General features: G+C 40.5%; 1 protein-coding gene across 2 annotated transcripts in view; it reads right to left on the bottom strand.

Moving 5' to 3' along the window:
• SLC39A11 (solute carrier family 39 member 11) overlaps positions 1 to 17763 on the bottom strand; it is a 549451-nt gene that overhangs the window by 411460 nt on the left and 120228 nt on the right. For both annotated transcript variants that reach the window (XM_048488149.1, XM_048488150.1), the window contains exon 5: positions 11027 to 11174. In XM_048488149.1, the coding sequence (XP_048344106.1) occupies positions 11027 to 11174 (148 nt within the window). The remainder of the gene's footprint in view (positions 1 to 11026; positions 11175 to 17763) is intronic.

The raw sequence follows: 17763 nt of genomic DNA, 5'->3' as shown, positions 1-17763 counted from the left end.
AAGATAACTGCATTTGCTCAAATTCATCTTTTGTCAGCCTTGCCTTTTCGGTCTTTCCATTCCTTTTGTTCTCCCCCAGCTGACACACTTTGGATATAAGTTTGGTCTCCTTTTTATCCTATGCTATGAAACACCAAACATACCCTTTTTTCTACAGAATCAGAAATATTCCCATTTGTGTACAAAGGTACACATTGCTTTTCTATTTGTTGTGGCATGTCACAAGCAAAAAAAAAAATCAAGCATTGACAGTGGATACATATAACCATATGGCCACCATTAGGAGTAGGTGCACGCAGCTCCTCCTCATAGGTGTGCACAACCCAGTTTGTGAGATCAGGCTGCCAATCAAGTTGGCTACGACAACATCTAAGTACTCAGGTATAGCCTGTTCGTTGCAATGTACAGTGCTGGAGTTACTGCAGCCTCTGTTGCCTATATATTTTTATACAAGATCACACATCCACTTAAAAAAAAGAGGTTTTTATCTTTTAAAAAAATTAAAGCCCTTATCTCCAAACAAGAATTTTCTTCAGCTTCTATTAGCTTGAGAGATTTTGTTACAAGCCATGCCCTTTGTCAGAATCACTTTTTTCTCTCTGAATCCTCTCCTGGTGCACTGGTTAGTTTTACAAAGTAAAAAAAAAACCCCTTCCAAATAGTTCCAAAACTTCAGCACAAGCTAGTGACAAGTGGAGCAAAACATTTAAATCCTATATTTTGTGGGACTGTTAGTTCAAGGCAAAATGCAACTAAATCCAGCTCAGCTTCTGCATTAAAAATCCCAACCCTGGTTCAGAAATTTCCCAGCAGCCAGAGACAGGCAATTTTGTGGATCCACAGTACAAGAATATCTGTGTTAAAACTGTAGCAATAGAATAATGATGGCAATAGCTTTAAGGCTCTTTCAAAGCCTCAAAGAGATCTATGGTGTTTTCCTGTTCTCCTCTAAACTCTGTCCACTATACAGGAGCATACACATTTCCATAAATGAGAATAACCAGCAGCTGAATGTTCCAGGCTAGGGATCATATCCTTTAAATATGCACATACATACACATTTGTTAACATAATTAATGGACTGTAACAAACCAAAAAATCAAAGATCATTATCAAGAGTTATGATGAGCCTATTGGCATTCATAAGAATGGCAATATAAGCAAGATATATTGGTGGGTTGCACCTCCCCACAGAATGCAATATGCTAACTCTCTATTTAGCCAGGGCATCATTGCTTATGTGACCTTTCACTTGATTCAGACACAATAACAAACCATGCACTGCAACTACATGAAATATATGTGCATTCCCTCTGCTGTACATCTCATGGGTGACGGGCAAAAAGTACTTATTTCTGAGCTTGCAAATAGTGATTACTTTCCAGTTTGGAAATCTGGTTCCGAGGGCAAGTACATATTTCAGGCTATATTTCAATGGGAATCAAAATTACGATTAAATCTCATTTTGCTGTGTCTGACATGAATATTGCTTGTCTATCATGTCCACATGAGCTCCGCACATGGATTGTGGGGAAAAAAACTTCAACTGCCCATAATATCAGAATGGACATGGTGAGTGCTTTGCCGCACTCCTAACATTAAACTAAGATTCCAAACTAGGCTTGAACACAGAAACCTGGAACTTGTGGTTTAGTGTGACATCTGAATGAAGCCACAGTTCCATTAGAGTCATGCTAGCGCATAAGGACACATAGCGAACTACATTGGTTGAACATCAAACATTAAGTCACCATAGATGTGCTGGCTGTTAAGTATGTAAACTAGTTACGGATACTAAAGAATTCACACACCCTACATTAGTTTTGACTTATCTGTTACCCAAAGTGGTGGGAAGTCTGTCCATTTTAGAGTGGAGAATTAGCAGGAGCAGACTCAGCTTTGCAAAGGCCAGGCAACACAAACCCTTGATTGTCTATGTATATAAGAGTCATTTTTTGCAAGAAATTTGTAAAGAGCAAATAAAAGTTTAACTGTTTTTATTAAGGGATAATGGGAGTACACAAGCATACAATAAAAGCAGTAAAACACACATAGTCCTAGGAAATAGATAGTGTCAAGGGGTTAGGTCTAAAATAGATAAGGAATACATGGAGAGTGCCAGTAAGTGTTATAGTCAACTGATCTTGGCGCAGAATGGTCTGATGAACGAAACTGAGCAACCTGCACTTAGCTCTGGGAGATCAGTGCTGTGGAACAGTATCACAGACAGAGAGATATCCAGAGATACTTAACACTGTCTATTGGGAGAGTGGGCTTCTTATAGGGAAACACGGACCCTCGGGGTTATGCAAATCGATCCTTAATCTCCCTAGACTAAGAGATTTCTTGCCTTTCCTGGGAAAAACAATAGACAGACATCAACCTTAACAGCTTGGTCGTTTGTCTAATGGGTTGAGACATCAGCCTGAGGTTCCAGGCTCGGAAATGTCTTCAAAGGGGAAGTTAGCTGATGAAATTACCACTGTGAAACAATGAAGATGCAAAATAAGGTGGCCATTAACGGGATTAGTCAGAGGAGAAATCATTAGTATTACACTGGGCAGGTAAGCATATTACCATATCCATTGTCTTCACTGGGGTGTGTGGTCCAGGGCTGGAGATGGGATCTCTCTCCAGGGCAAGGTGTTTGTGTTGACTTAATCATGTCAGGAAGCATGTGAGAGAAGCACTGTGCAAGTTGCTTTTGAGGGAGTCAACTCCAGTCATGGTCCTTGTGTGCACTGAGCCAATGTAAGGAATGGGCACCCTCCCCGCTCTGGCATTGCACTGCCAGGCACCCCAAGGGTTGGCTGAGGTGGTAGAGATCCCACTATATTAAAAACAGGGTTCCCTTCTCCACCATAGGTCAGTCTGGCAATGTTTATCAGCTAGACCAACTGTCCGCCACAAATTTTCACTTTAATTTGGTTCATACTTCCATTGAGACCTTAATTGTCTACATATGTCCCAACCAGTAAATTTACCTAGTCAAAGATCTACTCTCTTGGAACACTGCTGAAGCCCTTTCAAGATATTGGTTGTCCTGGGAGAGCTGTATTCACAGAGGAAGTCATCCGGTCATTCATAGAGGAAGTCATCTGGTATTTTTTCCTACAGGATAAGTTATTTTTTTATATTTTTAAATCCTTTTTCTAAATGGAGACAGATCTTTGGGATCTCATATTATTTCCAGATTGGAAATCCAGTTAAGGGGATGCCATAAGGAATTGACCTAACCCCCAAGAAAGAGAGCTCCCATATGTGCAAATAAGTACACCGAGGAAGACCTTGAATTCTTGCAACATTTCGGATTACCGGCGATTTGTCTGTGTTTGATGCATGATTCATTACTGTGCATTTGCCAAAGTGCCTTCTACAAGATACCGTGTTATCTTAATGGGTCACTTTAAATCACAAAGTCTCGCAGCTTTAAAACATAAGAAGCTGTGCGTTATTAAACTGTGATTTTTGGTTTTTAATGAAAATCTAATACAGACACTAATTCAAGTGGTTTATTGTATTAGCAGAGGACGTAAATTCAGATGAGCATAGTTAAACTGTTCACATTGTGACATTGCAATTATCAGCCTTCACACAGTTGTTCTGCTACAGTTCCAATGTGGGCACTTTCAAACAGGCACACAAAACCTGATTTGATGCAACCCTGCAAGAAGACCCCACCAACATTTGAACTGGACTGCTGAGCCCTGCCACAAAGTTAGAACTCTAATGTTAACCAAAAGCAGCTGAACTGCCAGTTTGTAAGCAAAAGACAACTGAAATGATGAACCAAAGGACCTTGCTTACATGTTACAGTGCCACCTAAGAATGATTAACAGGTCAATCCAGACCTGGGGGTGGGGGGAGAGGCGAATGGACTGTGGGATCAGCACTGTGCTGTGCCAACACATTGCCCCCCCCCCCCCGGAATAAGGGTCACCCCACCAGTAGAGAAGGCAAAGGTGCCGGCAGTTAGGCACCCCTCAGCTCCATGGCAGTGAAACCTGGAAGTGGACACTGCTGCAGAGGAATACTGGTGTCCTATTGGACACTGCCACAGCGGATGGGCGGGCCAGGACATTCCCTGGGGTGGAGACAACCTTAGTTGGCTTCCACCCAGGCTTCAGGATTGGGAACAATGTGGTCAGGGCTTCCAATTTACGCCTACCCGTGTCACCTGGAAGCCCTCTGGAGGCAGCACAGCATCATGACAGCTGTGATGTCCCCAGGCACCTCCAGCTGTCAATGACCTGTGCATCTATGCAAGAAAATCTAGACACTCGGTTGTTGCTAAATTTGTTGTTAAAGTAGGCATACACAACAAAACTGCCCCGACAAGAGATATTTGGCCACTATAACTAGGGACCAAAAAGGTGTCCCTTCTGCACAAGCAACAGTACATAGAATCGTCAATTCAGAAGTGGAACATCCCCATCACTCAATCCCTGTTCCAATCTAGCCACACCAAACAACAGAGTAAGAAAAAGATATACACAGGAATATCAGAATTCTGCAGTGAAACCCAAAGCTTTATTATACTACTGTCCAGAAGCTACAGTTGGTTTGTATTTTATTAACATTATTACTTTCTCTTTAAAAAGGCCTGTTGGAAAGCATCTGGGGGCATTTTACAAGCATCATTAAGAAGCAACTGAACAGCTCAAGCAAAATGAAAAACAAATCATGGGCGGGAAACGTCCTTTGAGACACAGGAAAGGAGAGGTGAAATAAGTTATTTAAAGGCCTAAATTGGCCTAAAAAGACGTAACAGAGGGCAAAGATTCTGCGTTTGGAATTCCTGGGATCTATGATCCAAGACTAACAGGCTGATCGCTGACAATGGAAAGAAAAAGTTACTTTGCTGTAATGAAATAGGACCAGTACTGGGAGGACAGCAGCAGAAGCAGGCCTTGCTTAGCTTTTAGGCAGAAATAACTTCTGGTTTTTAAGGAGAAATCACCCACATACGAATGTACTGTGTTCACTGAGGAAAAACAGGTCACAGCTCCAGAATGGTAGCCCAGGGATGTACTGAAGGCAATTACAGGATGTTCCTAAGTATCCAAGAAATGTGGCCAGGCAGAAAGAAGCAGAAATAAAATGAGTCAAATGAACCTCAATTCTAGCACAACAACATAATTCTACCTTTCGAAGTAGTGAATGTATGATGCTGCTTCACATCAACAAAATCCATTGGCTAATTGTTGACTATTCAGCTTGCCAGCAGCTCTCCAAAGCTTAAACAAGGGACTCCTCAGCACTGCTTCCCAAGACCCTTTTCACTGGAGATGCTGGGAATGGAACCTTCTACATGACCTCTACTACAGATGAACCCTTCCCCATAATAGTCTAGGTTTCCCATAAATGAATGAATCCCAGTTGCTGAGTATATTTCAGAATTCTCTAGAATACTTCACAGAGAGAACTGCATATCGCAATCACCCCCCTCCCTCAAGTCTCAATTCATGCTTTGAGAATCAAAGGAAGAACACTATAAATACTGCTTAAAAGTACTTAAAGTATGGCAGATCCTTTCACAATGCACAGCTCCGCTCTTCATTTCAGTAATTTAGACAATCAATGAAAGGCCACTGCATTGTCAGTATCAATAAAAGTGCTTATGAATTATCTTCCGTTTCCAGTGCTGTCAGTTAATATACTATACCTTGGAGAGAGCCAGCATTTTTATTCCCATTTTACAATGGCAATTTTAGCTTTAGCCAAATGGATCTGGAGCCATATCCCTTGGCCATCAGATTCTGACTGCTAAATTTATCATACAAAAAATCTTTTTGTCTGTGTGACCAAGCAGGGGTCATTTTTGGATAAATATGTTAAAACAATATGTCTGAAAGTAATGACAGGATTACATCTTTATTATGAACACCTAGAAGTGATGAATTAATACTAGAAGTATTAATACTAGAAGTATTAAGCCTTTAGAGTTCTTTTACAGAAGGGAAGTTAATCACAAACAAGGAGGGAATGGACAAAGAAAAATATTTCCCCACACAAAGAGGAAAGGGATGAAGAAAAATATTCCCCCTCACAAGGTTCGTTGGGATTCCTCTTGAAGGAAAGATAAAAATGGGAAAGATAAAAGAGAGTGATGGGGTGGGGAAGAAAAATAGTGAAGGGACGGTGAGGCAGAAAAAGAGAGTGACAGCATGGGGGAAAGAGTAAGAGGTGGGATGAAGAAAAAGTGAGAGACAGAAAAATAGGGGGGATGGAGGGGAACAAAGGTGGGTGAAATGGGATAGCCTCTCCTGCAAGTTTTTTGTCTTGTATTCTAATAGCGAAGTCATCCAACTATTTGGATACTTAAATCTGGGGCCTGGAGCTGTGAACAGATCTTTCTATAAACCTGAAAAATGCCCCAGGTTTGCAGAAAAACCTGAAATCTAAAAATCACCAAATTGATTAAAAAAGCAACTGTAACTTTAAGAAGCAAACATTATTCCAATCTTTTTCTAGCACTAAATCAAAATACACAAATCTTTTAGAAGGCACAAAACAGAAAAGACAGGCCTGGTCCTTTCATCACACCTTGAATTTAAAACGTAATCAACACAAAGGCTTCTTCAGGCTTAATGCGCAAGAACATGAATTTGTTTTCTGAACTTTGCAAGGAAGATGCTACTAAAGAGGGTTAAATTAGTTTACATGTTTGTTCATTTTAACTATCTACAAATAGGATAACTTGTTTCATGACAGCTAACCAGCCTGATGACATCAGATCTCAGAAGCTAAGTAGGGTCAGCCCTGGTTGATATTTGGATGGGAGACAACCAAGGAAGTTGCTGCACAAAGGCAGGCAATAGCAAATCACCTCTGAATGTCTTTTGCCTTGGAAAAACCTCTGGGGTTACCGTAAGTGGCCTGTGACTTGATGACGACAACAACAAAAACTGGCAACCTTCTTTAAACAAAGCATTAGTAGATTTGTGATATAGTGGGACATACAGGTTCATTATAACTTATTTTTGCTCTTTATTCTCTGAGATGAAGTTCTCCAGAGGGGAGGAAAAAATACCCAATATATCTGTACCATCTGATGTTGGTTATGGACAATTTTGTGGCTACAACAGACGAACCAACTACAGGGTGGGCTGGATTCAAACCAGAGTGTTAAGTTCACCTGATTCCCACTGTAGATCCTCCCATGCTATTCGCCAGAATTCCTTATCAGTCACAAACTGGGGGTGGGGGGGAGAGGGGGAAACAGGAAACTTCCATTCTGCTAATTGAAAATGTATTCTGGATCCAGGGCACTATAAGCTTCTTTCCCTAACAAAATCAACCTGAAATAAGTTCCAATGCACAACATGGAATTTAAACAACAGCCCAGCTGTATAATTTCAAACTCCTGCAGTATTTATTATGGGAACACCACTTGCTCTCAAATAAAAGAAGTCCCTACCAGAATTACAAAGGAATTGTCCTTTAGAGTGGGCATATAATACTAGCAAGAGTAGACACACAAGAAGGACCTCTTTTAAAAGTATTCCTCAATCCCAACTATGTCTCCATAGCAAAAATAACATATGAAGATACTTTTCAGCATTAAATGGGTTTAAGAAATGAAGAAAAACAACAGTGTGTTTAAAAAATTTTTTTTTAAAAGGGGTCATCCTCTCAGAACAAAAAATGGGCAATCTGCTCATTTTTCCTTCAACCCCCTCCAATCTAGCCCCCCCCCCCCCAAGCCAGTTGAAACATTTCTCAAGCAGCAATTGGAAGAGGCTGTATTACTATCATTCCTCAGTCACGGAAATATCACCTCTAAAGAGTACAGGCACACAAATATTAGTCTCTCTGCCTCTCACTCATTCAGTTGCCACTTGGTATTTCCACCCCTTTAACTAGGTCCCAATTTATATTTTTATCATGAGGTAAAACTGGAGAGCCTTTCTCTTCCACAGACAATTCCCTTGTCAATGACATTGACTGGCTCCAGCTTAATTGCAAGAGCAATGCCACCGTGTCTTGGTTTTAAACTGTGCGTTGTAGATAAGGATCAATCGATTATAACCAATATCTATATTAGCAAGAAATACTCATTAGACTGGGAAAGATTAACACACACACACACACACACACACACACACACACACACACACACACACACACGAAGTTTCATAAGAGCACAGCTTGAAAGTTCTTGAAAGTTTTAGGAAAAGCGATTTATTAATAGAGCCGCTTTCAGTCCTCGTTCCTTCAGTCACGATTTATTTTGTGAAAATACAAGTTCACTCCAGTCACCCAGAAAGCAAAGAACAGAAATGTCACCAAAGAAGTAATCACCAATGTCTGCCTGCATGCACCTCTTTTCCCCTAAAAGAAAAAAACAAAACCTTTTTTTCCCAGACAGAGAGAAAACCAAACAACCCATTACTGGAAAATTCGCTGTCTCCAAGTCACTTCCACATTTTCTTGTTTACAACTTAAAGTAGTCTTTTACCTCCACAGAGAAAATAGAAAACATTTGGGGGGGGGGGGGAGTGCTTTATTTTCCACCAATTAAACTGTGATTTAACTATTATTTTTGGGAGGAAGTGAAGATTTGATTTGGGATACTACCCTGTTTCTCCAAAAATAAGACATCCCCTGAGAATTAGATGTAGTAGAGGTTTTGCTGAAGGGCTAAATATAAAGCATCGCCCGAAAGTAAGACGTAGCGAAGTTTTTGTTTGGAAGCATGCCCGTCGAACAGCAGAGCATGCAGCTGTGGAGCGTAAAAATAAGACATCCCCTGAAAATAAGACATAGCGCATCTTTGGGAGCAAAAATTAGTGTAAGACACTGTCTTATTTTTGGGAAAACACAGTAGTAGGCAAGGGGACATGGGGGTCTCTTCATCATCAGCCACCCATGCCCCCTGCTGATTACATAACCATTTTAGACAATGGCTAGTCATGATACAAATAAAGCTAAACAAACAGTTCCTCGTTAAAAATACTATAAGATGATACAAACCTGATGGAAACAAAATGGCAGCAAGTACCACCCTAGTAGTACTATTGTTTATTGTTGAATTTAGAGCAGCCATTGTGCGTAGACGTATCTCAAATTGCCAACGCTTGGCTTGTATGGAGATGATTATGCTTCACCAAAAGATACATAATTATCTCTTTAAGCAAACAAAGAAAACACTGAACTTTTTTTTTAACTAAGAGAGTATTGTTTCAACACAAAAGTCAGTGACAGGAAATTTTATATACAATCACTCCCTACATCTTGAGCAAAATTGACCTGGGAAATGTGAATAAGTGGAAGAGTCTTTACTCAAAGCAGCCACAACAAGAGAGATTCAGACTGGTGTCATGTTGCAAGGGTACCTTTTACACTGCGTGCCACTGACGGGCAACTAGATTCAGTACAGACAAAAAGAAGTACCTTTTCACATACACTACATCATTAATCTGTGGAACTCACTGCTAGATGATGAAGTGACAGTCACCAGCTTCATATGGCTTTTAAAAAAGGACTAAAAGTGTTCAGTCTTTAAAAGAGAATTAGACATATTCATGGAAGACAGGCCCATCAATAGCTATTAATGATAATGGCTTTCTGGGACTGTGATTGTCCCTCTTTGGAGATCTTCTACACTTTGCAGAAAACAGATTGATGGGTAGGGTGGAAAACTGGTCTAAACCAACAGGTGTTCTTCTATGTTGGTCCTGCTCAGCTAGATCATGCATTCGCTTCAAAGTGCTGCCTTTCTTGAAGAGGGTACATACAAGTAATCATACAGGTAACGATGTTTTCCATCATGGAAAAAACACAAGGTTGTGGGGAGGTAAAGTTGGTCAGGGCAACCTGCCACCACATCTCAGTACCACGACCCACAATCTTAATGATCTTCTCACCATCCCAGTAATATTGTTAGACTTTGTAAAAACAACGTGAGAGATCATGATCACTAATCTCCAATGTCACCTGTACAGTTTGGCTATTTCTGGAAGTTTTGGACATCATAGGGATGTAAGCAAATTTGGTCATTTCTGATAACAGAAGAATACAAATTATATCACTAAATGTGATATATGGAAGGAATATGAGGCACTCCGGCTACCGAAATAGCAACACTGCTTGACTTCTCCACTCCAGTGCAAATTGAGACATAGAACATGTATGCATTGAAAAGGGGGGGGGGGGTTATAGTATAAATTCCAAGCACTGTCGAGAATGTGAGACAACCTGTCTGGATATGGACAAAAGTATTATATTGCCCATGTACAGCAACATAGACAGATTTGGTGTGGTAATTTTTTACAACCTGCAGGCTATTACTTATGTAGCAAGTGACATTCCACATTTGTTCAAAAATCTAAGGATGAAACAGTGTTCCTTTCACAAGTTATACGTACACGCAAACTGAAATTGTACTTTTAATCTAGTGGTAAATGGTTACTGGTTCTCATCAAAGGAACAATAACATACCTTTTAATTATGGCATGTTCAGTAGAAATCAGTAGGAAGATTTCCTTAGCTCTATCCAGCTAGACAGATGAAAATGCCCTTATTTAAGTCTACTGAATCGTTGCTTAAATTGTGGTGATCAACAGCTCAAAAAACTGGGCATTCATACCTTTAATAGCTGTGTAAATCAGGAAATTTTAACAGGTACATGCTGCCCACAGGTCAAAATGCTGTAGGAAAGGGAAGAGGTACAACATCCCTCACAGCTGCTCAAGAAATAGAAGAGAATGTTCTAATTAGGCTGGTCAGCCCTTATTCAATGAAGGCTGATCATCAACAGTAAAAGATCAGGTCAACATGAAAATCTGTGGAAGTGATCTGGAGAAAACATGACAGAAAGGAGAAGCCACCATAGCTCTGCCCAGTGACCAGACTGAAAAACAGTGAGATAAGTTCTTTTAAAACAATTTTATCACACACACATCTTCATTATGAATAAAAATGTAAGATGTGTGCATGTACTCCTTTTTATATCTTATGAGCTTACTAATAACTGTATCAAAATTGCCCTGATTCCATAGATGGTATATGACAGGATGCTTGCCTGCATGCACTGAAGTTCTACCTATCCGGATGGACAGCTCGTTGTCATACTCCTCCTGGTGATGGAGAGGTTGGTGCTCATACTTCTCTTTCACCATTCTTGAATCACAGCCCAAAGCCAATGCTGTGTATGGAGGTTCACTGATACCCTGGAACAAAGAAAAATGTAATAATTCTTGTGTTTCTCCTTACATATATTTTATGGCTGAACACTTATGTTGGGCTCTTCAATGCCTTGACAGACATTTAATGAATAACTGTGACATGTTGCTGTCCCAGGATGGATCTCTTTTGTGCAAGGCCCTTTACCAATAATACACACTACTCAATTGCTGGGGTAATAAATTGGCCATAGACATTTTATTGCGCAGAAGCGTGAGGCTAAGCATGGGTCTGGATCTGGTCATACGGGTACATGCTACAGCTCAGCAGGGCGGGTGCCCCGTCCCGAGCTTCGTTCTACTGTGGGGCTCTGCCGGGCAGACGCTCCTGGCCAGAGATGTTCCTCTTCGGCCCAGTTTGGCAGGGGCGGTCGCCTCTTGCTGCTGTTGCCGTTCCCGAGGGGAAGGCATAGCTCCCTAGCTCCCTTCCCCTTGCCCTTCCAGAGCCATACCCATGCGCCAAACTGCCAAGAACTAAGCTACGACAAAATCAGCATGCATTAACATAGAAAATTAGGGAGAGGCAGGTGGGCAAATCATCAGCCGGCGAGCACATGGCCCGGACAAAGGAGAGCAAGCCGCTTTAAAGTCTCGGCTCGCCCCTCCTTTCTTCCGGTGCCGCTAGCCCTCGTCAAGCATGGCTCTCCTCCCCCTTCTGCCCTTACCGGGTGGCAACAGCTGGTCTCGCTTTTCCCCACCCTGAGCAGCAACTGCGCCTCGTGGTGATTCACAGGCGTCTTTATCAGTGGTTGCTCTGTTGCCAGTGTACACAGGTTTATTGATACAAACATTGTAAGAAAGCTATATGGAGCTGGGGTCTCTGGCACTGTTACATTTACGATGACAACGAGAGCCATACAGGATTCTCAGAGAAAGTCTGATATTCCCTACACAATCACATCACATCCACACATTGTGCGTGTCTGAAACTGTATTATTACAGGTGGAGTACTATGATTTCTTCTCTACAGAATCTCTATTTACACTGGCTTGGAAACAAAAAAAGAACCATTAGAACACATTTTAGTCCCATAAAGAACTAAGGGATTAAATTATGCCTTTGATATTAACTATCACATGTATTATATTGGAGTAGCATCAAGACCTCACCAAACCCTAGGCTGTTGACCAGAAAGGCATTAGGCAGTAGTTACGGCTGAACATCACTGCATATTTATTGCAAAAGAAGAGAAATATATCATTGTAGCAATAGACTAGAATAGTTCAGGCAGTATTCCCTGACCTATATTAAAAACTTCTGGATAAAACCAGTATGGGACATTAAATCCTAATCAGTTTTTTTTTAGTGAGTCAGTCTGCAGCATAAGCAAAAAGGAAAGCTAAAAAAACAGCAGGTCTAGATTGTTATAGCACAGAAACCGTGAAGGCACAGTTGACTCTAACGTTATGAGATTTACTTTTTGTGAAAGGGAAAGTTTAGATAAATTCAGAAATTAGATGAATATTTATTACATCTCTCTAATATCAATTGTAGCTGATATGTCAATGCCAAAAAGGCATCTTATAGGACACGATGGTCATTTTTGGAAAGGATTATAATGTTTGAATTTGTGTTACAGACGCTATACTTAATATACTTTGCTAAGATTATAATCAATGGTCCAGGTCATTTTATTAGAAAACAAGGTATGATGAGGCTCTATCTTCTATGTGTAAAATAAACAAAAGTCTTAGCAGCTTCAACAATATTGGTAGAGACTATACATGGGTAAAAGAATTAGTTCACATTGGCATTTTTTGTTTATAGCTTTTTCAAATAAGTTAATTTTCTTATGGACATAATAATGTTACTTTAAAAAAAATCTTGTATATTTAATCAAAGCCTGAATTGTCAGAATGCAAGACTTACAGTGGATTAAGCCCTACTGCACAAGGTAGAAAAAAGAAAAAGTTAAATTACCAAACAGTGTAAATAATCAAACAAACAATAAGAATGATGTACTGATAAAGTAAACCAAGATTTAAACTAAATTTGAGGCCAGTAGCACCTTAGTTTTTCTGCTGCAGATGCTGGGGGGCGGGGGTTAATCTGCTAGACAGTTAATCTGCTGCTTGGTCAATCCTTCGATGCTCTGAAATGTTCTAAAAATTCCCACAAGCCACGTTACTGGAAGAAGGTACTGCACATGGATTACTTTCAGTGGAAGGTTCAGCACTGAGTCAGGGAGCAGATCAGTAGCCAGGTGGTAGGCCTTCCCTACTTCTCCTCCCAGTAACTGTATTGCTAGCTGCAACAGATGCCAGTTAACTGAGTTGTCCAGATAAAGTGCTGGATAACAGAGATATTTCTGTACACACAAAAATACATGACAGCCCTTCAGCATGGTTTATCAGAGGTCAACTGGAAATAATATACCAGCAGTCGAATTATGACTCCTAAGGAAGAGGATGTGAGGAAGGAGCACTGATATACCTCCTATGCAGCACCTTCCAGTGGAGGATCAATAAGACCAGGGAAACAGAAGAAGAAGAGTTTGGATTTACATCGCCCCTTTCTCTCCTGTAGGAGACTCAAAGGGGCTTACAATCTCCTTTCCCTTCCCCCCTCACAACAAACACCCTGTGAAGTGGGTGGGGCTGAGAGAGCTCCGAAAAGCTGTGACTAGCCCAAGGTCACCCAGCAGGCATGTGTGGGATTGCACAGGCTAATCTGAATTCCACAGATAAGCTTCCACAACTCATGTGGCAGAGCTGGGAATCAAACCCAGTTCCTCCAGATCAGAGTGCACCTGCTCTTAGCCACTACGCCACTGCTGCTCCATGGATGGAATTTAAAGGGAACTACATTAAAGGCTAGGCCCATAACAGGCTCTTTGTAGAGACTACTGGCAGCTATCTCACAGCTAAGTCAGCAGATGAAAAGAATACTACAGAATAAGTGAATATTAGACAACACTGTTCATGCGTCTATTTAGTTTTCCATCTTACATACAGAATACAGACTGAGATAACACTCACTACTTACTATACTCCATATTATTATACACATTTACTAGACTCTGAGCAACTTATTGAGACCCTGAGAATTTAACTAACTGGTATTCTGTATAACCCACTAAGCAGTGGTGCAATTTACTGAAATGTTGTATAAGATGCAAGGATGGCATGCAATTAATCAGGCACTCTATGATTTAATTAGACTTTATGAAGTTATCTAAGATTTTGTGTAATTTGTGGGATCTTGCTGAATACTCAGTTGATTCATTGAGACTGGGTTTATATGCTTTGCACTTGATGTAGCTGTTGGGAGGAGCTCAATGAATATGCTAGAAAATAGAGAAATTAACGGAGAAATATAATTAGGAAACAGCAGGACTAAAATAATGACAGACACATGGATTTAGAAAATAGGCTGAAGAAGTAGATAAAAATGTAGGAAATTAAACATTAGCACACATGGATTAAATGAAAAAACATAGGGAGAAAATTTGATTGAGCACCTTTAATTTGATTGAACTGGCATATTGGGGTCAGAATTTGAAAACAGTGTGGCTGTAAAATATTCTGAGTTAATTCGGAATTAGCCAGACAAAGTACAGAGATCTTGCAGTATCATTTGATAATATACACAAGAAACTACTCTGGTATGACACACCTTTTTTTGTTTTGTAAGCTGGCTGCTGGCGTAGCAGGTGTTCCTTTGGATGTCAACTAATGCTCTTTAGAATCAATGCTCATCCTTGGACCACCACCATCCCAACACTGCTGCAGGCTCCTGTCCTGTGGCAGAGGAGCACCATCACGGGGGCAACTGCTGCATTCAGGCACTGTGAAGATGTGCAGCACTTTGCCACCAATGCAAGTAGTTACTCTCCTGCCAGGGTATTTGCCCCTTGTGCTGGCACACAGGGCATACACATCAATGGACCCTTGCCTTGCCTTCACAACAGTTTCCCCCCCCACCTTAAGATTACACAGTAAATGAGACACTGTGCAAAAACTACCAGATAAAATTGACTTCTTTTTAAAAAACAACTCAATGAAAGAAACTTCAGCACAAAGAGGTCAGATATCAGCATTAATACTTCTTACATGGTGAAAAATAAACGAAGCAGTGCTTCCAAAGGCATCAAAAGGCAGAAAGAGATCATAAAGATGATAATAACACAACAATTTTTCAGGCATTGAAGTACAAAAAAGTTAAAAGACACTAGATATAGAAGAAGCCCATAAGTAACTGAATTATATACAGATCAGGGAATTAAGAAGGTCAGTGGTATTATAGCCTGAAATGCCAGGAGAGACAATTACTTCTTATTTGTATGTTGGTACAGTAAATTATGAAATATTTTTGGAAAGTAAGGATAGGAATATGACACAAAAGCTGTTGAAGGGCACAAAGGAAAAACAGGAAACTAGTAAGAATGCATTAACAACCGCTAAAGTATTCATGGCAAAGTGGTGAACAATGCATTGTAACCATCTTCTGAAGAACAGCTTTGAAAACTTTGGCATGAAATTTCAGCATTTAAAATTAAGGTGCTTACATAGAGGTATTTAGGTGAAATGGCAGATATTAAGAATTTTTTTCTAGAAAGGTTGTTTCCTCCAATGGGGTACACAAACAGACCTCATCAATATTATGAAAACAAAAAAAATCTAAGAAAACAGAATACATGTGTGTGTGAGAGAGAGATTGACACACAGAGAGAGACACAGAGAGAGACAGAGAGAGAATGCAAGAAGCAATGAATACTGCAAGGTAATCAGTTTTCATTCATTTATGTGCATTTTAAATGCCTTGTTTATAAATTAAAGAATAAAAATCAAGTCATTCTTGATTAGGCCTACCCATTGGTCTGAGAAACTAGGAGACCAGCTCTTTGCCACATCTTGTCCCTGCCCTCAATGGCACAAAGAATTAAAGAAAGTAGTAATTAAACGACTCAGATTCACAGAACTACACACATCAGCATGGTATCAACTATGTACACAGAGGACAAAGAAAAAAAACAAATATACACTGAACCACTGGAACAGTAATGAGATGCTTGATGAGTTAAGGTCACTCAAAAAAACACAGAGAAGGTTAGAGATGAATAACAATTCTGTTTGCATAATACTGTATGACTGATGGTATTCATACTGATCACATATTATCCAAGATTTTTAAAACACACTTTAATCAGGGCAATGTTTCCATTTCTATCAGGACAACAATTAGAAAACTGCATGAAAAGCTCATCTTGATTGCTGAATGATTTCTTTTCATTTTAAGTAAAATCATAGTGATAGTTCTGCTTCCCTACATTCTTCAAGTGCTTTGTAAAGGATATTCTTACCAGATAAATACCAGTATCAGCACTGTTTCATTTCTGTACCTCAAAAGTTGGATTACAAACTTCAATGTCCCCCACATTTGGAGAATAATCTCTTTTCTGTTAGCATGGGTCCAATCCACAGATTACGGGATCTGCAGATCTGCCCACTGTTGAGAAATATGACTGATATAAACGTTGCGTGGAGAAGAAAGTCCTGAGGCACCATCTGAAGTAGGAACAGCTCAGACGCATGTTTACAAAACCAGTGAGAACTAACATTTAATATCTGCTAAACTCTTTTGTTAAAAGATTCTTCTGCCAACAGAGTAAGAAACCAGACAGAATGACCTTCATGCCGCTTCTGATTTACCACTACTGAATTCTTGAATTTAACATATTTAACAGGTTAATTGTGTGCTAAAAAGGCACATGTTGTCACTTAAGAAATTTACTGACAGTGCCAGAGTGAACAATTATATTAATTGGTCAATTGCATTTCCAATGCAGGACCAGATGCAAGCCTACTCCTCCAGGGGTTACTCATTCTGCAGTTTCTCCATTTCACCATTCCGCTCTTTAAGTCTTCCACTGGTCTGAACATTTCTCACTCCAATGATACCATCCTACACCATCCTTTCTCCGCTCTTACCACATCTCACTCCACTTTTACAGCCCACTGACTCTGAATCTGCTTTTTTCATGGGGCTGTTCCAATTCTTGACCCCCAGTGGATGCTGATGTGACTAGGACCTCCTTAGCCCTCCATGATGACCTTGGTTTGTCCTAATCATCAATTTGGGCAAACAGATCATCACTCTCAGCCAAAAGCAGCAGGTTCTCAGCCGCTAAAGACATAACCACATTCTAACCTCGGGGGGGGGGGGGGGGCAGCCAGAGTCTGATGGAAGGGCAACACAACACCCAGCTCCTTGGGGCATCAGTACACACACATTCATTTATTAAAATGGTATGTATCCATCCATCCACACTCTCCTTCTGCTGCAACCCACCAGACCTCTCCAGATTTTGTTCTGGGAGTCAGCAGACTTTTAGGAACAGCATAAGGCAGGGGTAGGGAACCTGCGGCTCTCCAGATGTTCAGGAACTACAATTCCCATCAGCCTCTGTCAGCATGGCCAATTGGCCATGCTGGTAGGGGCTGATGGGAATTGTAGTTCCTGAACATCTGGAGAGCCGCAGGTTCCCTACCCCTGGCATAAGGGGAAAATGGGATCAGCAGTAGGAAGGGAAAATGAGCAGAAGCACAGCCTACTGCTCCACAAAGAGAAATGAAG

The sequence above is a fragment of the Sphaerodactylus townsendi genome, linkage group LG03, assembly GCF_021028975.2.
Source record: "Sphaerodactylus townsendi isolate TG3544 linkage group LG03, MPM_Stown_v2.3, whole genome shotgun sequence".
NCBI classification, from domain to species: Eukaryota; Metazoa; Chordata; class Lepidosauria; order Squamata; family Sphaerodactylidae; genus Sphaerodactylus; species Sphaerodactylus townsendi.
This window is presented reverse-complemented; position numbering and strand designations above follow the sequence as displayed.